This window comes from Electrona antarctica (genome assembly GCF_951216825.1).
Source record: "Electrona antarctica genome assembly, chromosome: 20".
Classification (NCBI taxonomy): domain Eukaryota; kingdom Metazoa; phylum Chordata; class Actinopteri; order Myctophiformes; family Myctophidae; genus Electrona; species Electrona antarctica.
Window position 1 is genome coordinate 31,550,855 of NC_136801.1, and position 24,298 is coordinate 31,575,152.

A 24,298-nucleotide genomic window follows, 5' to 3' on the forward strand; every position below is an offset into this window, starting at 1 on the left:
TCATTCTTTTTGTCAGGTGAAACCTGACTAGTGACTACTCATGAAAGTTAGACGACAAGATCGCCACCTAGTCGTGATTGGCTGCTTCTAGCCAATGGGACAGCAAAGCGGCCTCTGGGCAATGGGAAGGGGAGAGGCAAATATCCCTGGCAGCCACACAGGCTGCAGACAGACAGTGCAGAGCAACGCAGCAAATGTTCAAACGTCACTCGATATAACTTCAAACCAAACGCGGCTGAAACAGCGCAGCGCAGCCAATGCAAAGCCACAACAAAACACAGTCATTGAACCACGCACAGAAACGTCAGAAAAGAACGCAAACAACGGCCGCGAGGCGTGTGGTTGTGACACACAAACATATACTAAAACCAGTAAGACGCCTTAAAGGCGAGTAGCGACTGCAGGGCTGAGACACTCTACCGGAATAATGTCACTTCATTATGTTTTTTAATGGAAACAAGCCCCCTGGAGCTTTTTGTGTTATCAGCATAACTTTTGACTAATACCTTACCTGTACTGTAAACAAACTTGTTAATAAAGTATTCAATCAGTCAAACAAACAGAAATGTCAGCTTTTCATGAAACGGACTCACTAAAGAACACCTCAGATGGATTGATGGATTATCTCCTACACCAACTAACTAAATATCTCTACTAACTAAATATTCCCTAACATTGTTTAATCTCAAACCAACTAAATAACGCCTAACGTTGTTTTACCTCGGTTCAACTAACTCAAACGACTAATAGTTCCATGACAGACAAGCATGGCTTTAGAATCACAAATCAAATGAAACCAAAGAGACCCATCTGGAACATTACAACACTTACCAAAGCATTGAAGAAATCTCATTACCATCTGGGCCCTGAAAATGAATATCAGCAACAGTCTGGTGGAAACCTTGTATGTCCAAAACCTATTCATCAAAATAATGTCAAAAGGAGCCTGTGTTCCAAAGGATCCAAATGTGCATATCATTAAATTATATGCACATTTGGATCCTGGATACAGAAAGGTATTAACAAGAGCTCATGACTACATTTTAGTCATGAGCTCTTGTTAATACCTTTCTGTGGGTCAATATTCATAAAAACCTGTAACCATGTTCACTTAAAGGGGAATTTCTCCCTAACCCTTTCTTTTTACAAAAGTAAGTTGATAATTATGTATATTGACAAAAAAATTATTAAAAAATAAATAAAGATATAGGGGAGCTGGAGCTGCTCCTGGAGGGGACCCCTCCAGCAGCAGCTCCCCTATATCTTTTTTTTTTTTTTAAATATTTGTTTTTGGTCAATGTACATAATTATCCACTTTTGTAAAAAAAAAAAATTAAAAAAAAGGGTTAGGGAGAAATTCCCTAACTCTTTACAATGTTTAACATTGTGTGACATGTACTATGATGAAGTAGGACATTGGTTCATGGAAAAGAAAACATAGAAGCTTAAGAATGGAGATACAAGGTTTCTGGACGACGGCATCAGGGAGAATTTCTGCTTTGTCAGAGATATAATGCACAGAGTATAGAGGCCCAGCAGCACACCCTTGTGGATGCTCCATCATTGCGCGTGCGTGTGCGTGTGTGCGTGTGTGTCCATTAGTTTGAAGTGAACTGTGATTTTATTGGCTCTTATGTAAAGGTATCTCTCTCTCCCCCCCTCTACTCCCCCTTCCCTCAACAATGTTTATTGATTTTCTCCTTGACTACTTGAAATCATCGCGTCTCATTTTCCATGGCCTCAGCACACGTGTTGAGTAAGAGTTTAGTTTAGACGCCAGTGTAGTGCCTAACACAAATGTATGGGTTTAGATGGAAATGTAATAAAAAAAAAAAAAGAGGCCAATTTGTCTGTGCGACTAGACTAGACCAGAGCAGCACAATGCACTAGAACTCGACGCCAGAATGTTTGGGTCTGTTGCCCATCCCAATTTTTAAGACTCTGTGGTTCTCAAACATTTTCATGTGAAGGACCCCCCCAAAATTCATATGTACTTGGCCACCGACCGCCATCTGAAAAGATGTTGTGCCAGGGACCCCCATACAAGATTTGTGTTTGTGTTAAAATCTTTCACAAATATTTTTTTAAATGGCAGATCTACAAGCTCACAATATGTCACATCGTGACTGATAAACTTTGAACCATGTGTTAATTTTGTTGACTAGGGCCCAAACCACACCAGCTGCAACTCATTGCAACTACTCGCAACTCCTTGCAACAAAGCAGACCACACCAATGCAACTCCTTGCAACAAAACAGACCACACCAATGCAACTCCTTGCAACAAAACAAACCACACCAATGCAACTCCTTGCAACAAAACAGACCACACCAATGCAACTCTTTGCAACAAAACAGACCACACCAATGCAACTCCTTGCAACAAAACAGACCACACCAATGCAACTCCTTGCAATAAAACAAACCACACCAATGCAACTCATTGCAACAAAACAAACCACACCAATGCAACTCCTTGCAACAAAACAGACCACACCAATGCAACTCCTTGCAACAAAACAGACCACACCAATGCAACTCCTTGCAACAAAACAGACCACACCAATGCAACTCCTTGCAACAAAGCAGACCACCCCAATGCAACTCCTTGCAAAAAACAGACCACACCAATGCAACTCCTTGCAACAAAACAGACCACACCAATGCAACTCCTTGCAACAAAGCAGACCACACCAATGCGACTCCTTGCAACAAAACAGACCACACCAATGCGACTCCTTGCAACAAAGCAGACCACACCAATGCAACTCCTTGCAACAAAACAAACCACACCAATGCAACTCCTTGCAACAAAACAGACCACACCAATGCAACTCCTTGCAACAAAACAGACCACACCAATGCAACTCCTTGCAATAAAACAAACCACACCAATGCAACTCCTTGCAACAAAACAGACCACACCAATGCAACTCCTTGCAATAAAACAAACCACACCAATGCAACCCCTTGCAACAAAACAGACCACACCAATGCAACTCCTTGCAACAAAACAGACCACACCAATGCAACTCCTTGCAACAAAGCAGACCACCCCAATGCAACTCCTTGCAAAAAACAGACCACACCAATGCAACTCCTTGCAACAAAACAGACCACACCAATGCAACTCCTTGCAACAAAGCAGACCACACCAATGCGACTCCTTGCAACAAAACAGACCACACCAATGCAACTCCTTGCAACAAAGCAGACCACACCAATGCAACTCCTTGCAACAAAACAAACCACACCAATGCAACTCCTTGCAACAAAACAGACCACACCAATGCAACTCCTTGCAACAAAACAGACCACACCAATGCAACTCCTTGCAATAAAACAAACCACACCAATGCAACTCCTTGCAACAAAACAGACCACACCAATGCAACTCCTTGCAATAAAACAAACCACACCAATGCAACCCCTTGCAACAAAACAGACCACACCAATGCAACTCCTTGCAACAAAACAGACCACACCAATGCAACTCCTTGCAACCACACGTCATTGGGAATAATGGTTGCAAGTAGTTGCATGTTGCAAGTAGTTGCATGGCGACCCTCTGGTGTGGTTAGGGCTTTAGACTATAAGACTAAAGACTAAGTCGACTAAGGTTTTTCAGAAGACTTAATAGGACTAAGACTAAATGGTGTTATTCATAAAAGACTTAAGACTAAATCAAAATATTGGGGGAAAAATTAACACTGCTTTGAACTTTGTGTAAATGTGCTGATCTGGAAGTTATCAAAGCAAAATAAATCTAAAACTTGACCATTGACATCAAAACTGGATGTACTGAAATGTTATCAGTTTAATATTGATCTGCTCAGGAGGCACTGCTTGCAACCATTTCTTATTTGTAACAGTGTTTTTGGCAGCAAATTTTAGTTTTAGTTTTTTGATTGATTGATTTATTAACAGTTTGCAGAATTACAGTACATTTCAAGTACAACTCAATACAACAACTGTTAACTGTGAGTGGACGACACCATAAAGCATTACACTTGTTTACAATAGGGCCCACCATTTTCAATTCATCAAAACAAATAGAGATGTACGAATATACTATATAGTCAAAACAGGAAATCATCATAGAGGAGGTAAAAAGGGAAAAGAAACGTATACAGTGAGGGGAAAGGGGGGGGGGGGGTCCTAGTCTCTTCAATAGTTTTAATTTAGTTTCAGTCAGATTTTAGTCACCTGGAATGTTTTAGTGTTAGTCTAGTTTCAGTCGACTAAATATCATAAGATTTTAGTCGACTAAATCTACAGTTGATTTAGTCGACTAAAATGTATTTTGGCGGGACTTGATGCTGTCTTGATTACTGTTTTTACACTTGCTGAAAATAGCCGATCTACAAGCCCACAACGCGTCGCAGCGTGACGCATTGCAACCAAGTGTAAAATAGCCTCGGAAACCCAGACGTTTTTATTTCCATGGAGAATAAAGTGTAAATTTACTTATACTGGATCTCTTGTCCACTAGTCCCTTCCTAACATTTTAGTCTAGTTTTTATTTGTTGACGAAATTGTCAGTATATTTAGTCTTAGTTTTAGTCATCACAGCTTAGTTTTCATTTCGTTTTCATTTGGTTTTCGTCAGTGAAAAAAGGTAGTCGACGAACATTTTTCGTCTTAGTTTTAGTCGACGAAATCAAGACTGATCTGTAACTACATATTCTTCAGCAGTTCGGTTATCATTCATCCATTCATAGCATCATATTGTTGCTATCGGGTGGAAAACGTGTACGCCCAAAACTGTTTTTTTTATCATTATACAAAAAAAATAAAAAATAATGTGGCACGCTGACAGCTTGCAGAACTGCAATTTTCACTACTGAAATATGGAGATACAAGGTTTCTGCACCCGACAGCAACGATATACTAGGTATTTTCAACCTGATCCAGAAAAGATTTGGGGAAACTGCTCTTCTTGGCTAGTACTAGTAGACATCACCACACCACACCCAGCCAGGCAGGCTGCATGCTAGTGCAGCTTCACTAGTGGCACAGTGCCAGTAGTGCGGCTTCATTCATAAATTTGAGCTTTTCATTAATATTTCATGGTTAGGAGAAAAACAAACTCTCGACGATCCCAGAGGCTGGATGGAGCTCACTGTTTAAACCCATTACAATCTGAGGCCGTTTCTACAAATGCCTTCTCAATCGGTAATTCTCAAAAAAAAAATCCCAAAATGTTAAAAGAAAATGCTTGCAGCGCAGCACAAAGTGACTTGCTGTGAGCTTGTACAGTACATCTGCTATTTTTGAATAGCCAACGCAAAAACTCTACAATGACACGGATGCTTTCCCTGTTTTAATGGATTAACCCATTTTGGGCGGGAACCCCTTTTGGTGTTAGCATTATGTTATGCTTTAGCTATTGAAAAATAGCAGATCTACAAGCTCATAGCGCGCCACCGAGTGGCGCGCTATGAGCTTGTAGGTCTGCTATTTTTGAAAAATCGAAGAACGACTGACATAGAAACATAGCTTTTTCAGAAAACTGTCGGGATGTAGAAGACATTTTTAGAATCTGATCTCAGGTCAAAATGGGTTAATGGATTAAATAACGGTGATAAAACTCTCCACACACGGCACACAGAGTCTTAGAAATGCACACATCCACAGATGGACACTAGGAAACGAAAGAGCAGGAGTCCACTCCATGAATATCAATTAGTACCAGGCTTCCATTTGTAAATAAAAACCCTCACTTCACACCCGTGTGAAGTGAGGGGCACTCTTATCATCATACATCATCATAGCACCATCACATTCCAGCCAATCACAATTGGCGTCCTCACTTTTCTGTCCTCAAAACGTACTGCAGCCACCAAATATGTACAACAGCTCTCCACTGTAGGTAATAGCTGAATGCCACCAGCGTCTTTCTGGAAGAAGGTGTGTTTCATTCAAGGGGTCTGTCTCTGTGTCAAACACTGATGTTGTAATAGACCCCCTGGTCCCCATACAAATACAAACATCTTTGTCCCGATGATGGTAGAAGAATGACCTGATGTAGCAGGTGGTGGAGTTCCTCTGGTGTTAATTAAAGACCATTAAATTAATTAGATGTGTCACCTATCCCACTCTGTCCGATGGAAACCCCCGTAAGTCTTAAAAGTTAAAACGCGAATTAAACAATGAAAACATAAGTTGTGTAACTAGTGATAGGCCTATCTCACAGCCCGCTTTCCACGCCCACTTCCGGTAAATAGTGGTGTAATTTAACATTAGCATTTTACACGTTTTTTTCTCTGGAGAATCTAAGTACATTTTCTAATGTAAAAATGTGACAGACCAATATTATTATGAAGCAAACAAGATGGTAAATCAGCTCGAACAGATAGAACAAACCTTACCTTGAGAAAACAAAAGTTGTAGACTTCTTAAATTACCTCTGTTAACATGTAGCGTCTATGGAGTGACGTCACGCTATCACCACTAACCCCGAAAGGGGGCGTGGGGAAATTCTGTGAGATAGGCTTATTGGGAGGGAAGCTGTTCTACATCAATTAACTCGTAAATGGAGGGGAAAGTGTTAATCTAATCTAATCTAAATCTGCAAAGTAACTAAGGCTGTCAAATAATTGCAGTGGACTAAAAAGTACAACATTTGTCGCTCAGATGTAGTGGAGTAGAAGTGCAATGGATTAAGACATGGAAATGCAAAGTAAAACTACAGTACCTTGAAATTGTACTTAGGTACAGCCCTTGAGTAAATGTACAAGTTACTTGCCATCACTGGCTTCACTGCCTATGTGGCAACAGAAATGCCAGACAGTATAACATCTCATAGACTGACAGTGACATTATAAATGACATTTCATGTCCTAAAATCTGTCCTATTTTGCTTTGGTGGCAAAAAAGGTAGCTTAAGTTAGCCGCCCAAAGGTTCCCTCTGCAGGTGATCGCTTCTAAAGGGTATATGGGTAACATTTTATGTGAAAATGAATAATAAATAAAATGATCCATTCACAGAGCCTTTAAAGGTGTGTGGAATAAAAGTATTGCCCCCACAGGTTGTGAGCTTGTTGATTGGCCATAGCTAGTTGATTTGCCATTAAATGGCCAATCAACAAGCTCACAACCTGTGAGCTTGCCATTTTAGAATGGCACACACACAGTAGAAATAGACGTCTATTTCTACTGTGTGTGTGTGTGTGTGTGTGTGTGTGTGTGTGTGTGTGTGTGTGTGTGTGTGTGTGTGTGTGTGTGTGTGTGTGTGTGTGTGTGTGTGTGTGTGTGTGTGTGTGTGTGTGTGTGTGTGTGTGTGTGTTGTGTGTGAATAGACACGATAGATCTGGAACACTTTCACAGTCAGGCATAAGGGGGCAAATCTTCACTCCCATACTGTATCCACACACACACACAGTATGAGAATATAAGGCTGAATTTGGCAATGCATAAATAAATTAATACAATTAGGTCAATGTGCATGTGAACCGAGTTCCAATTTAATTAGTTTCTTAGCAACAAGAGGGCTGTATTTTCCTCACACTGTGTTCACCAAAGAGTTAAATCGTGCGTGTGCGTGTGCGTGTGCGTGTGCGTGCGTGCGTGCGTGCGTGCGTGCGTGCGTGCGCGTGCGCGCGCGCGTGTGTGTGTGTGCAGTGTTCTCTGAGGGTATCTAACTCTCCCTCAAAAAACTGCAGCGTTTGAATCGTTGGCTTCCCCCTCCGGAGGCGACTGAATGGACCATGTCCAGTGATTTTGTTCCTTTCCGATTCTTCATACCTGCAACGTACACCCAGTGGTGTAAAGTAACTAAGTACATTTACTTAAGTACTGCTTTGAGGTATTTGTACTTTACCTGAGTATTTCCAATTTCTAACACTGTTACTTCTACTCCACTACATTAATTTGAGAACATACAGTAGTACTTTGATTATTACAATATATTAACAACTTCAACCCTATATACATTTCAGGCATTTAATCTGCTTTTTTCAGAAGATTTGTAGACATTTTAAAACTTGAATTGAGACATTCTGCATAATGAGTACTGTATACTTTTGGTACTTTAAGTACATTTTAATGCCAATGCATTTGTACTTTTACCCAAGTCCGTTTTGAATTCTGAACTTTTACCTGTAAGAGTATTTCTATATTGCAGCATTGATACTTTTACTTAGTAAAGTAAAAGTAAAACATTTGAGTATGTTTTCCACCACTGCGTAATGCGTACACCACCATTGGCACGTTCTCTGTGTCCACCAATGGGTTTCTGTGGCGTGACGTTATGCCCGCTCTAGGACCGCATCAGAAAAACTGCGAAACGAGTTGATCGCAAGTCTAGTCTCTGAGAGGCGGACCCAATTTAAGCTTTGTTGTACGACAGTGTCTCATCGTGGGGAAACACAGACGATCTACAAGCCCACAACGCATTGCGTCCGCGATGCGTTGCGGGCTTGTAGACGGGCTCTCACGCCATAAACGAGCTACTTGCAAGGCTCTCAGACTCTGAGAGCCAGAAGTCTCTCACCCGATCCGCACTGCCAGCGATGCGATGCGAGCGAACAATGAAATCTCATTAGAATCAATGTTGATGAGACTTTCCTGACGTACCACAAGCGTGCAGCGATGTCATGCACCCCTCCTATAGTCGCTCAGAGTCTCTATTTGAGCGAGGTTTCGCGGCCCGCAAACACTTTCATTGGTTGAGATCTACGCTATTATTTATTGGTTATTTGTAGGGATGTCCCGATCACGTTTTTTTTGCTCCCGATCCGATTCCGATCATTTGATTTTGAGCATCTGCATATACTAGGGGTTCACGATTATGAAATTATGACCGATCACCGATTATATGCAGGGTCATATTGCCGATACCGATTATGACTGATTCCGGTTATTGTACAAAGTGTGTGACCGAGAGAGTGCTCTATACTTCTCAGTACGGCAGTCTGTGACCGAGAGTGCATATATACAGTATATCGGTGAAAATAATCAAAGTTATTTTGAGATCGGATGGATACCGATACGGCATGAATAGGCCGATATCACCGATTATATCGTGCACCTTTAGCAGATACCGTTTTTCCCCGATCCGATATTTATATATTTATAGAAGACTTATGCCATATCACGATAGTACAATATGCAAAATCACAGACAATATCGAGTCTAATATCATGATATGGATATAATAGGGATGTCCCGATCACGATTTTTTTGCTCCCGATCCCGATTTCCGATCACGTGATCGGATCGGCAATGACCGATGCTCCATATTATCAGGACTCCACGATATCGCCGCCAGAACGCGCGCTCCTTGCCTGTAGATGAGGTGTTACAAGCGGCTATTCTTGTTTTTGTTATACCTGTAGTCAGTGTTTATCTGTGCTTTACACACTTTGTCTATATATCGCTCTCTCTCCCCTCATCTCTGTCTCTCTCTCACTTACCTCTGTCTGTCTGCCTGGCTGTCTGTCTCTCTGTATCTCTCAAAGGGGTGATGATGGATGGATAGCGGGAGATAAGGTTTCAGTCTTTCACAGACTGATAACGCAGGAAGATGGAGTGAAGCTGAGGTGTGTGTGTGTGTGTGTGTGTGTGTGTGTGTGTGTGTGTGTGTGTGTGTGTGTGTGTGTGTGTGTGTGTGTGTGTGTGTGTGTGTGTGTGTGTGTGTGTGTGTGTGTGTGTGTGTGTGTGTGTGTGTGTGTGTGTGTGTGTGTGTGTGTGTGTGTGTGTGTGTCCTTGATAATCACCTCCATAAGACAGTAAATGATCTCTCTTAACGATCCTGTCTCCACTCTGACGTCTGATTGGCCGCGGCCCCAGGAGGACGGCCTTGCCCACACACACCACGCCCTCAACCAATCGGCTGTCCCCGATTGACTCGGCAGTGACAAATCGGATCCTGTAAAGAAATCTCTGCCCCCCCCCCCCCCCCCCCCTACCGGCACCAAACACGCACATGCACACGTGCGCGCGTGCACAACCGTGAGTGCACGCATGCAGACACTGCAGAAAACAAAACTAATGAGTGGAGTCCACTGAAAGTTTTAGTTGTCTGCCTGCGCACGCACACGCACACACACACACACACACACACACACACACACACACACACACACACACACACACACGCACTGTGTGTGTGTGCACAGGCACACTGTGTGTGTGTGGAGTTCCCTTTTATGCTGTGATCTCTCTTCAGCTACAGTAGGAGTCGGGAGGAGATACAGATACTGTAATTATACCAGTGCTTCTAAAAGTTCTAAAGGGGTCCTCGTATCTATCGTATCTATATGCATTGGCTATTTACAATAAAAGAAAACACAAATCTTATATGGGGGTCCCTGCTCCCCTGGCACGAAGTACTTTCAGATGGGGTTCCGCAGCAGAATACATTTAAATTGACCATTAATACTGTATGATAAAAATGACACATTTACTTACACTGTATGTCTCACGCATGCACGCACGCTGTGTGTGTGTGTGTGTATGCGTGCCGGTATAAGGCTTTAAACCAGACGGAGAGAGGGAGAGACAGAGAGAGAGAGAGAGAGAGAGAGAGAGAGAGCGATAGAACGAGCATATAGAATCACACGGAGGATCGTTTGCTGTTCGGCAGCATCACTGCCGCAACAATTTACATGAGACACGCCCCCCCCTGGCTGCCAATTGGTCCAGAGGGGACACCCACCTCCTCTTGGCCACGCCTCCCCCCACGCACGCACTCGGGCCAATCGACAAGTCACGATGCGGGGATGTACCTACTGAGAGAGAGAGAGAGGGGTGGGGGGGTAGAGGGAGGTATGGTGTGCGTCTGTGCGAGTGAAAGAGAGAATGGTTTGTGTGACAGAGATGGAGAGAAAGAGGTGAGGGAAGGAGAGAGAGAGAGATTTGGACAGGCATGTATTGCCCCCTTGTGGACGTGCAATGATATGGCCACAAACACACACACATGGTTTCTTAACCACGTCAACCCCACATAGTTGAGCAGAGCTGAGTCCCTCAGGAATCTATAGTATACTAGTGGGGTTTTTTTTGGGGGGGGGGTTTTCAGTTTTATGTTATCGTGGAGAAACCTAGCCGATCGATGCTCTCACTTGTCGATCTGCTTTTTTTCCTGCAAAACCTTTCCCCACAATCTCGATGCAGGGAGTTGAACCAATTTAGACCTGAGACTAAAAAAACCTATGTTTCTATGTCTGCGCAATCTGCACAGCCATATAATTTTGCTTCAAAGATTAGATATTTTGGAAAACTGTTGGAGTAGCCTATACTGTAGGATAGGCTGCTCACCACTCAGCCTATACTGTAGGATAGGCTGCTCACCACTCAGCCTATACTGTAGGATAGGCTGCTCACCACTCAGCCTATACTGTAGGATAGGCTGCTCACCACTCGGCCTATACTGTAGGATAGGCTGCTCACCACTCGGCCTATACTGTAGGATAGGCTGCTCACCACTCAGCCTATACTGTAGGATAGGCTGCTCACCACTCAGCCTATACTGTAGGATAGGCTGCTCACCACTCAGCCTATACTGTAGGATAGGCTGCTCACCACTCAGCCTATACTGTAGGATAGGCTGCTCACCACTCAGCCTATACTGTAGGATAGGCTGCTCACCACTCAGCCTATACTGTAGGATAGGCTGCCTATATAAATAGCCAATGCTGAATGTATATGTTACCGGTCCGGTATATTGTGATGCTATATTAACTATATCTTTATTGGGGACTCCCTGGAACCCCCTCAAGGTCACCCCTGGATCCCCAAACCAGAAGCTCCAAATGTCTTCACCAAAATATCTCTCTCTATCTTTGAAAAATGTGGAATATATTTGAATCTTTAAAAAAAAAAAATGCATAGAAGGGGACCTCCAGTTAGTATGGGGTCCCTGGCACGAAATATTTTCAGATGGGGGTTGAGAATCAATGCATTGGGGCATATGAAAGTCCCCAAATATTTGCAAACCCAACATGCGTGCATGTGTGGCGCGTATATACTGAAGTCATGGCTTTAAAAGTAAAGTTAAATGCACACACACACACACACACACACACACACACACACACACACACTGCTTTCTCTGTCTGTCCTTGACTTGACTCTTGTCTTTCTAACTTCCTTAGACACACACACACACACACCGTCCCTAAGAGCCCATGGGGGGCAGAGTAGCAGTTGGAAGGGCACACAATCTTTCTCCGCAGTGTCTTGTAATTGAGGTGTGTGCTTGTGTGTGCGTGCGTGCACGTACCCGTGGTGTGCATGTTGGCACAGTGAAGGACTCTTTGCCAGTCGGCACTTTCTAACCTGTTGAAACTCCCAGAGGTGTTTGTTTCTCTCTTTCTCTCTCTCTCTTCTCTCACTCACTCACTCACACACACACACACACACACACACACACACACACACACACACACACACACACACACACACACAGTCTATTTGCTGATGTTAGCAGAGAGGGGTCTCCGAGGAGAGGGGGCGAATGGAGAGCGGGAGAAAGGAGGGATGGAACGGAGGTAGGGAGAAAAAGAAGGGATGGATCAGAGTTAGGGAAAGAACGAGAGAGGGGAGGATTGGATTGCAGGTAGAGAGAAAAGGGATGGAGGTTGAGAGAAAAAACTGGAGGCAGAGAAAGAGAGAAATGAGTGATGGATCGAAGGTAGTGAAACAGATAGAATGGATAGATGGAGAGGTAGAAAGAGGAAGGAGGGAGGATGGATAGATGACGGTGTAGGTGGAGGAAGAACAGATGGATGGAGAGATTTTGGTGAAAGAGGAAAAGATGATGTGTCATTGAGGAAACCTGCTGTCTGTCTTTCTCCTCACAGCAGGACGCAGCAAAACAAACTGGCACATTGAAAAGTGTGTGTGCGTGTGCGTGCGCGCGTCTCTCTGTCTCTCCTGACCTTGTATGCCTGCGTGACATCATTCATACATCTGCCTGCAACTTACCTGTTCATGCGTTTCGCTCTGTGTGTGCTTGCGTGCGTGTGTACATTTGTGTGTGTTTAATGTTCTGACTGACACAACCTACTCCAAGCATCATGTTTGACACGGTTACGTTGGTGTTCGTTGTCATAAAATCCCTTGGGAAGCCAGGGCAAATAAACGCTGAAATTGTGACGATGCTATTATTCTCATATATCAGCATTTATTTGACCTCAGACAGGCTCAAAGCCTGATCCAACCCTACAACTCCTGCTCTCTCAAATCAGCTGCAGGGCAGCAGCCTTAATCTTCCTTAAAACACCCTGGACAACGCTCCACACATCCTAGACTCTTACCCCTTCTCTAGAACACCCTGGACAACGCTCCACACGTCCTAGACTCTTACCCCTTCCCTAACCTAAAACACCCTGGACAACGCTCCACACATCCTAGACTCTTACCCCTTCCCTAACCTAAAACACCCTGGACAACGCTCCACACGTCCTAGACTCTTACCCCTTCCCTAACCTAAAACACCCTGGACAACGCTCCACACATCCTAGACTCTTACCCCTTCCCTAACCTAAAACACCCTGGACAACGCTCCACACATCCTAGACTCTTACCCCTTCCCTAACCTAAAACACCCTGGACAACGCTCCACACATCCTAGACTCTTACCCCTTCCCTAACCTAAAACACCCTGGACAACGCTCCACACGTCCCAGACTCTTACCCCTTCCCTAACCTAAAACACCCTGGACAACGCTCCACACGTCCCAGACTCTTCCCCCTTCCCTAACCTAAAACACCCTGGACAACGCTCCACACATCCTAGACTCTTACCCCTTCTCTAGAACACCCTGGACAACACTCCACGTCCCAGACTCTTCCCCCTTCTTTAAAACACCCTGGGCAACGCCCCACACATCACAGACTCTTCCCCCTTCTCTAAAACACCCTGGACAACGCTCCACACGTCCCAGACTCTTCCCCCTTCTCTAAAACACCCTGGGCAACGCCCCACACATCACAGACTCTTCCCCCTTCTCTAAAACACCCTGGACAACGCTCCACACGTCCCAGACTCTTCCCCCTTCTCTAAAACACCCTGGACAACGCTCCACACATCCTAGACTCTTACCCCTTCCCTAACCTAAAACACCCTGGACAACGCTCCACACGTCCCAGACTCTTCCCCCTTCTTTAAAACACCCTGGGCAACGCCCCACACATCACAGACTCTTCCCCCTTCTCTAAAACACCCTGGACAACGCTCCACACGTCCCAGACTCTTCCCCCTTCTTTAAAACACCCTGGACAACGCCCCACACATCACAGACTCTTCCCCCTTCTCTAAAACACCCTGGACAACGCTCCACACGTCCCAGACTCTTCCCCCTTCTTTAAAACACCCTGGGCAACACCCCACACATCACAGACTCTTCCCCCTTCTCTAAAACACCCTGGGCAACGCTCCACACGTTCTAGACTCTTCCCCCTTCTCTAAAACACCCTGGACAACGCTCCACACGTTCTAGACTCTTCTCTCTCATGGCTCCCAAACTGTGAAATAAACACCCTATTACAGTCATAATTCTACGCCGTAACCTGAAGACTCACCTCGTTTAATCAGAGCATTGAATGCTCTCGGTAGCCGTCTACTGACTTACCAAGAACCGTAGGCTGCATTCTGTGCGTTGATCACGGCTACTGTTTTGACTGTGACGACACGCGTTGTCACTTGACTTACATGGCCGGTTAAAACTGATATGAGGTTAGGGGACTTACGTGGCCGGCTAAGACTGATGAGGTTAGGGGACTTATGTGGCCGGTTAAGACTGAAGTTAAGGTTAGAGTTGGGGTTAGATTTATTTAGTGGTGGGGTTAGTAATGCCGGACAACGCACATCGTCGCTGTAAAAACGGTAGCCGTGATCAGCGCACAGCACAGCTGTTGTAGCTGTTGTTGCGCACAGCACACGGCGTACCTCAATGCAGCCTACTGATACTATACTACTATACTGAGATCTTGGTAGGTCAGTAGACTACTGGGAGAATTCAATGCTCTGGTTAAACATGATTTTGTCCCTTTTTCAATGCATTGATAGCATTCGAAGCGGGCGCTACCATGCATGCATACTTTGTTCTAATGTTTTTGTTGCTGTTTTTTTTCTTGACCACAATAAACAGGTAGTATTATTATTCAATTGATGATAGGTTCATTGTCTACCTGCTGTCCTATAGTTTCAATGATACAGATACATTTATTTATAGCAGTGGCTCAGGGGTAGAGTGGCCGGATGGTAACCACAAGGTTGCCAGTTTGAACCCGGGCTCCCCCAGAGTTAGTGTCGAAGTGTCCTTGAGCAAGATGGTTTCCACCGCCATCGGTGTATGAATGTGTGTGTGAATGGGTGAATTGGTAATGCACAATCTACAGTATGTAAAGCGCCTTGGATAAAGGCGCTACATAAATGCACCACCACATTTACCATTTGTTTTACTTTAGACTGTATTCTAGGTTCTTGGTTTACCCATGATCCTAGTTTACACATACATCTGCATTGGATCCATGTGTTTACCTTGCTTATTGTAAGTCACTCTGGATGAGAGTGTCTACCTGTAAATCATAAACTCTTGATTTTAACTCCCACACACAACAACCACAAATATGCATATTGTCACTAATCATTATTAACCACTTTTAATATTGCATCTTTATATTAGTTAAGTTGAAAATGTTCCAAATATTCAATATACAAGCTTGTAGGTCGGCTATTTCCATTAATTGTATGCCTCACTGTTCTCTATAACAGCGTCCTGGCTGTTTCTCTCACTCACTCACTCACTCACTCACTCACTCACTCACACACTCACTCACTCACTCACTCACTCACTCACTCACTCACTCACTCACTCACTCACTCACATACTCACACACTCACACACTCATACTCACACTCTCTCACACACACACACACACATACACACAGACACACACGCACGCGCGCACACATTCATAATTACACAGGAGATTTATATAAAGTTTATAAACACAATGTCAAACAGCCACTTAAATGGTAAATTGCATTTATATAGCGGTCATAATAAATAATTTGAACATGCTTGCACATTTGAAAAAATATTAAATATTTTAACAATTTCTACAAATTGCTACAAAACAGTCATTATGGCATGCAGACGTTAAGTTGAAAAGGGTAAATAAATGATAATCTGATAATGATATATTGCTTGTACTATGCATGATCATTTGAGGGTGCCCAGACATTGAGGTGCCCAGGCCCCAGACATTGAGGTGCCCAGGCCCCAGACATTGAGGTGCCCAGGCCCCAGACATTGAGGTGCCCAGGACCCAGACATTGAGGTGCCCAGGCCCCAGACATTGAGGTGCCCAGGCCCCAGACATTGAGGTGCCCAGGCCCCAGACTTAAAGTATCAGGTGCCCACTCTTCCTCCAACCTGCAAGCACTGAAAGAGGCCTCAACAGGCATTGATGTGCCCGCTTGACACCTCCAGTGTGGCTTGGGGATGTTGTGTAAACAATGGCTGACACGAGTGTCTGTCACTCAGTGTGCCTGGGTCTTTTCTGGTTGCATGCAGAGACAGGTCTGGCATTGAGGGAAGTGAGATGACAGTGTGACACTCCACACACATATACAAGTGACACAGTATAGTGTCACTTGTTAGGCAGCAACCTTGTATCTCCCAAAAAAAAGAGTGTCTTATATTCTCGTAAATGAATGCAATGAATACAAGTGGCTCGCAAAAATAGCTGATCTACAAGCTCACAATGCACCATTCACTCGAGTCAGACCGAAACCGTGCATCCGAGAGTAAAAATATACGCACCTCTTCGCCTTCACACAGCTCCAGTAGCCAATGTCACCGATGTTGGCCCTGCAGTTCCGCCTCTTGTGTTGAAAAACGCCACTGATATCTGGATGCTTGGTGTAATGTAATACATCTTCGTTTTCACTGATGTTAAGGTTTTGGTGTGTCAGATAGTTCCTTCACAGGTGTTATCAATGATGCTAATTAAGGCTCTGGTGGTAATAAGCGACTCACCGCTCACTCTGTTTAATTACTAACCGAAAGTATGAATAGTATGAATAGTCCTTTACTTTACTCTGTCTCAGAGTAAAGGCTGTCTCAGTGATGCCACACACACACACACACTTCCTCGCTCTCTCTCTCTTCCTTCCAAAAATGTCACCTACTAATTAAATATTCTTCACTATGCTTTTACTGAAATAGTAACTAGGAAAACTCAGAAAAATATATGAATATTATTTGTATTCATCTGTTTTTTTAGCACATTCAGAAAAGCATCTGTCTATGACATAAACAAGTGGATGTAAAGTTGTTATTTTCCACTGCCTGTAAACTAAAATTGTACAAACTGCAGCAGTGGCAGTTTGCAAACTGAATGTTCAGTCTGCATTATGAGCTGCTTGAAGTAATTGATCTGATTCTGGACACAAAGCTAGGCTCACTATTGAATTTGCAAAGATGGAGAAAATGTAAATTTTATAAGCTCAGTGGATACTTAGAATATGAATATATCACTGTGGTGGAAAGTAACGAACCCTGTACTTGAGTACTTAGTAGAGTTGTAATATATCTAGAGAGCGGACGAGGAGCGACAGCCCCGCCCCCCGCTATTAATTTCAATGGAAGTTGCTCAGTGGCGTTTTGAAGCACCCGGAGGTCTGCCGGAAGTACCATTTATCACTTCACCAATTTTCAAGCTTATCTTCATACTCAGGTGTAATTCTCTCTCTCTCTAGGTGTCCATAGGCAAGATGTTCTCCACTCAGAAGACCATCGTAGAGAAGGACGAGCTTCGCTGACAGACGGCAGAAAGGAGCTAGGGAGGAGAGGAGAACGACAGGAAGATGATGGTTTGTTCCAGCAAATGACAGACGGGATGCGACATCAGAGACCGTAACACGCTGCACCAACCTTACTCCCTGTCCGGCGCGGAAGTTGTTCCTGACCAGCGTTGCGATTGGCTACAGCTGTTGCATTGTGGCTGTTGCAGTTCAGGGTGCATCATATGTACCACATACAAGGAAAATACCTGTTTTCTTTACAGGCTGTGAATTTGAATTCTTTATTTTTTGCTTGAATTTCTAATTGTTATTGTTTTTTTTGCTTACAAAGGGGCCATTCACACCAAGCACTATAACTACTGTATAACAATAACATAATATAATAATAATAATATACTGTATATGCATGGATTAAAGTTCTCAGTCGACACCACTGATTTCAGTCATTTGGATTCCGTAGGGTCTTTCTCTAAAGAATGATTGTAATTGGTTTGCGTGCCGGACACACTGAAAATAGCTGATTTACAAGCTCAGAAAGCATCGCTTGTACATCAGCTATTTTAGTATAAATCGGGCATAAACCTAACCCATGTGGCTGGAAAGGTCTAACCCTACAATAATAAGATATTAAACTTAAATTAAGAGTATTTGAATTGGTTAAACCAGCAATAGAATACATGTTCAGAAGTATCTTCCATAAAACCCTAATGGTCTCAGATATTTCATAAAAGCAACGTTTAAAACCTCAATCTTATAATGTGTGTTAACTTTATAACTGTGAGAATGACCACGGTTAGCGGTCAGAAGCAGTACAGAGGCATGGTCAAGTTGAACCAAACGGTGTATTCATTCAAACGCCAACAAATGCAACATGGGCCAATTATGTCACACCCTTGACATGGTGATGTCCAACTTTTCTATATCTAAAACATACATAAATAAACATGCAATAAATACATTAACCCACATCAATTATATTAAAACGCTTACTACAGGTATGTAAGGTTTCCTTCAAACATTACTACAACAAAAGTGCAATTTACCAATACATCACAAGTTCACAACAACGCTTTTTTATTTTATTTTTTTCTTTCTTAATTAAGAAAAGCCAAAGAATTCCCGCTAATCTCAGAACGCCTAGAACTATAATGTGATGTAATGATAATGTACAGTACAGTATGTTCTGAAAAACGCATGCAAAAGCACATTATGATAATCTCGGTTAAAAAACAAAACTTTCTGAGGGTCAGTGAGACCGACTGCATCCTAGATTAGTCAGGCTTCTTTTGTTTAGTGGGAAATTTGGTATATAGTTTTTTTTTATTGGCCTAAAATATAACCATACATTCGTGAATCCACTTGCTGACCGGCTGTCGGTATTGAGCTTTTTTGTATAGGGGGATATATGTGACCATACCATTAACATCCTATATAAGGCAAGATTTTCACATTTTCATTATGCTTTATATAGCATGTGACATGTCAAACTAGGGGGTTATCATGATTCTGAATCTATTCCAAGCATTAGTTTTACACAAACAACACTCTTTGGGCTAAAAACGACCATTACCACTTGACCAAATGTGCCCAAAATGTGCTGACCTTATCACATTTGTGATGACTGATCAATGATTTGTGATTTTGGCATAACATTTTGGCTATGGCATAATGACATTTTGACATTTTTGCCTTATAGGATGTTAATGGTATGGTCACATATGAACCCCTATAAAACAAATTGCTCAATACCGACAGCCATTCATGAATGCATGTGTATATAGACAATATTTTAGATCAATAAAACTATAAAAACTATACACCAAATGTCCTACTCCATGGCCCCGGCTGCCGGACTAGATGTCCTTCTGATGGATTTAGATTGGCTGTCAATGTTTCTCTCAACTACATTGTTATACTGTAGTTGCGGTGTGAACTCTGCTATCCGCTTCAGTTAGAATGACGACCATACACAGTTATAATCATAGTTATCGTGCTCGGTGTGAACAGCATTTATGTTTACTGTTCATAGACTGGAATATCACAGTATATAATTTCTGATCTAGTTTATTATTTTTGTTTATTTAATTGTTGTTTTCTACAGCCTTAATCTGCTTTGTGTGTATAGAACGATAAAGTTGGAAACTGCTGCTCTAGAAGGTTTTGAAGCATTTTGAGGCCTAAAGCTTAAAACGCACAATAAACTGAAAGTCTTGAAAGTCACTGTCAAGATAGATAGATAGATAGATAGATAGATAGATATCCTGTGTAGGTCTGTCTGACTGTAGTGTATATTACATAGTCAGTCTGGCATGTACATTTCTTCTATATACTGTATACAGTATATTTTATTTACTGATGCATATATTGATTTGCCTATGTCGTACAGATGTATGCATTCTATAATATTAAAGTGTGCTCAAACCCATGAAGGCAGTACAATGTTTCTACTTTATCACTGGTTCTGGGTGCCAGGCGTTGGTTACAAAGTGATGTTTGACAACGTAAGTGTCCCTCATGTTGTTCTGATTCGTGTGTGTCATTCTGTCTTGATACAGGACTTGACTGACCATTCATTCATATAATTACTGACAATGTGTGTTACCTGTTAATAATCCTTTGTTCTAGGTGAAGGTGTCTATTCTGTGTGTGTTTTACACTCGGCACTACAGTATGCTCTCCATAATCCTTTCCTTCTGCAGTTTATGCCACTGGGGAGACAAAGCAGTACTTCTTGGACCAAAACGATTTTAAAGAAGTGCTGCTGGATTTGTGGTGTGAACTGCAGACTTATGCAATGCAAGGAAATCAGTCTTTGATGAAAAGAAAATCACACTTGTGTGAAGTGAGGGGCGCTCTTATCATCATACATCACATTCCATGCTCATACACACACAACTGCATTCCGGGCCCATTCTGTGCTCGCTCACTCTCTCTCTCTCACACACACACACACACACACCCACACACACACACACACAGCTGTGCATAGGACGGGCTAGCGCCCCTCAAACATATTTAGTGATGAAAGACGGGAGTTCCTTGGATTTATTTTCTGCAGTCTACTTGGGAGTCAAGCAGCACTTCGTACCTGTGTCACCAAAGGGCACTTGTCTATAGAGCCATTGATCCATGCAGCTCTTCCTTTTATTTAAGGGTACTTCTGGGACTTTGTGTTTATGTACACCCTCATTTAGTTGCACTGCACTCCTGCCGAGATAAGAATTCAGGCTTCAGTGTGATGCCTTAAATGGACACTAGGGGGTAGTGTTGATGTGCATTTCGGTCAGGCACCTCCACCTTTGAACAACAACCTTAGATTACATGTACATAAAGGTAACACTGAGATTATTTTGTGAATTTGATTAAACATTTTAAATAAGAAAGAGCTATTGCAACTATTGTATAAAATAAAATACAATATGCAAGGATAATCAATGTAGCCTATGATTTATATGATCAAAGAAGCATTAACGACAGCAAAGTCTTCAGCGTGTGATGATGGGGCTTGCCTTGCACTTGAACACATCATTGATTCTTAGGTCAAACCTTCAGTTAAATCTCTCCAAACTAGACATAACTTTTTAGTGGCTCATTTCAGTGAAGGTGTACATGTTGTTGAGGGTGGCTGCCCTGCCTGCCCACTTGCCCAGCGCTCATATTTACATCAGTTTGTGACACTCCATATGGACACGTTTTGGAGTAGTTGTTGAGGTGATTTGCTGCCCACCCATGATGGACGGAGGGGCAAATCGTTACAGTGTATTCGGCCAGTCATTCAGGCACAGACAAGAAAGAGCTCACTTGGGCAGGCAGCTGCCTACGGTATGGGTAGCTATAGCTATATGTTTCTGCTGTGGACCGCAGAACATCCAGACATGCAAGGTGCACCGTTGCTCCAATCTGCACCACACTCACATACACTGTTCAGGGGCCTGCCATAACAATACTCACACTATAGGGGGCCCAGGGGCTACGTCAGGGGCCCCCAGCAGGGGCCACAGGCACACTTTTGCTTCAATCCGCACCAAACTTGGCACAAACACTGTTCAGGGGTCTGCCATGAAAATAGAACAAAAAACTAAATTAAACACATGTACTGTAGCTCTCCACCAAACAGACAAACAAACAAACTGTAGTCGGGAGATAAGTTGGTTGGAAGGTGTGAATAATTGTTTGTGCTGAATACACCTGAGAGCCGACACCAACAGACAGGAGAGTATGGCAACACATTCTCAGTATGGTGCTAGAAATAGCCTATGGCGGTTGACCCTACAACTTGTGACCCGATGCGACAGTGTACCCGCCGCCCAATCAACAGCAGATTTTCGGCAACAGACGCTTTCCGACACTCAGTGCGGTGCATGGAGATACCTTTACACTTCCAATGGCCATTGCTCTGATCAGCACAATACAGGACTGGATTTTCAGGGCGCTACACGGCCTTAAAATCAAGCATAATATAGTTCCTATCACACAAATATTTGATGGCCCCCCTTGTAGTAACCCTGAGGACCCCCTAGGGTTCCTTGTAGTAACCCTGAGGACCCCCTATGGCCCTTGTAGTAACCCTGAGGACCCCCTAGGGTTCCTTGTAGTAACCCTGAGGACCCCCTAGGGTTCCTTGTAGTAACCCTGAGGACCCCCTATGGCCCTTGTAGTAACCCTGAGGACCCCCTATGGCCCTTGTAGTAACCCTGAGGACCCCCTAGGGTTCCTTGTAGTAACCCTGAGGACCCCCTATGGCCCTTGTAGTAACCCTGAGGACCCCCTATGGCCCTTGTAGTAACCCTGAGGACCCCCTATGGCCCTTGTAGTAACCCTGAGGACCCCCTAGGGTTCCTTGTAGTAACCCTGAGGACCCCCTATGGCCCTTGTAGTAACCCTGAGGACCCCCTAGGGTTCCTTGTAGTAACCCTGAGGACCCCCTAGGGTTCCCGCCGTACCCATGGCCTATGCCATGGAAACAGTGAGATCCTATAGATGGAGCAGGACTTTAGTCTGGTCTGGGTTCAGCTTGAGGTGGTGGGAAGACATCCTCTTTGAGTGAATGAATGCATGAACAAATACAAAATAATACATGCAATTTATATAGCAGTTTTCTAGATACTCAAAGTTGATTTAGTTAGTTAGTTAGTTTCATTTATTGTCCACGTGTGGAAATTTGTCTTCGGTCTCAACAGTAAAAAACAAACAGTTACAACAATAGCAACAACACTTACACAATTATTTTTCTCATGGCAAAAAAGTGCAGGACAACAGTGGCAAATACATTGAAAAACAACAAATCTAGCGAGACATGGTATCAAGCCTTAATGGCATTTGGGATGACGGAATTTTTAAAAATGTTACAGTTTTGGTACTTTGTACCGTCTACCAGAGGTACAAAGTTTATTTGTTTTGTTTATACAAAACAAAACAAACAAAAACAACTTTAGTAAAAGAATAACTTAAAAACTCCAGGGGGTTGGCATCACCATGCAGGTGAGGGATCAGGAGGAGGCGTAGCAGTGGAGGAGGTCATAGAGGGGGCAGCTTGGTTGTCACCTACTTGGCCTTGTAGGTGGCGAGCAGTATTTTGAAATCTATTGTGTGTTTGACTGGGAGCCAGCAATGGAGGACTGAATGAAGTGGTCTGCAGACTCTACACTCTTCAACCTGAGTAACACAGAGGGGTAGCCGGGGAGCCACAGGCCCAAAAGCTCAACGGTTAAGGATTTACCTGTGATGTCATGACATACTTTTTGTTTGTGTTTTTTTCTATTCACTTGGTCATTAAGGTCCACAGAATGAGAGATCTGCCCTGCCGGAAAATATCACGAAAAATGTTGTATACCCCACCATAGACAACCAATAAGGCAAAATTTCATCAGGTTGCTACCTGATGAAATTTTGTGAAATTTTGTGACTTGCCCCTGGCGCTGGACAACAGTCCGGGGGACAGTGCTGGGTGGCTGACCTTCATCACATTTGTGATGACGGCTATGGCATAATGACATTTTGGCATAACATTTTGGCTATGGCATAATGACACTTTGGCCTTATATAGGATGTTAATGGTATGGTCACATACTGTATGAACCCCTATAAAACAAATCAGTCTGGCATGTACATTTCTTCTATATACTGTATACAGTATATTTTATTTACTGATGCATATATTGATTTGCCTATGTCGTACAGATGTATGCATTCTATAATATTAAAGTGTGCTCAAACCCATGAAGGCAGTACAATGTTTCTACTTTATCACTGGTTCTGGGAGCCAGGCGTTGGTTACAAGGTGATGTTTGACAACTTAAAGGACCACTTCACCACTTTTCAACATCTCTTCATATAATTGGTCCTCACTAATGTTCATGATAAAACACCACCATTTTTTCCTACTCAGTCTGTGTCTCATAGGAGGGCTTTGGGCAGTTCGGACACCCGTCCACCAGTGACATCATCATTAGGCAGATTTTTTTTTAAACAAGATTTGTTTTAAAATATATTTAGATTTGTATTATCGTGAGAACGATGGCTTCAACTTTTGCATTG

The 24,298-nt window shown here is 43.1% G+C and overlaps 1 protein-coding gene across 1 annotated transcript in view; it reads left to right on the forward strand.

The window, feature by feature from the left end:
• lyrm4b (LYR motif containing 4) overlaps positions 1–20,180 on the forward strand; it is a 40,108-nt gene extending 19,928 nt beyond the window's left edge. The window contains exon 3 of the mRNA XM_079489463.1: positions 17,717–20,180. Coding sequence (XP_079345589.1) covers positions 17,717–17,779 — 63 coding nt within the window. The 3' untranslated portion in view covers positions 17,780–20,180. The remainder of the gene's footprint in view (positions 1–17,716) is intronic.
• Positions 20,181–24,298: the final 4,118 nt, after the last annotated feature.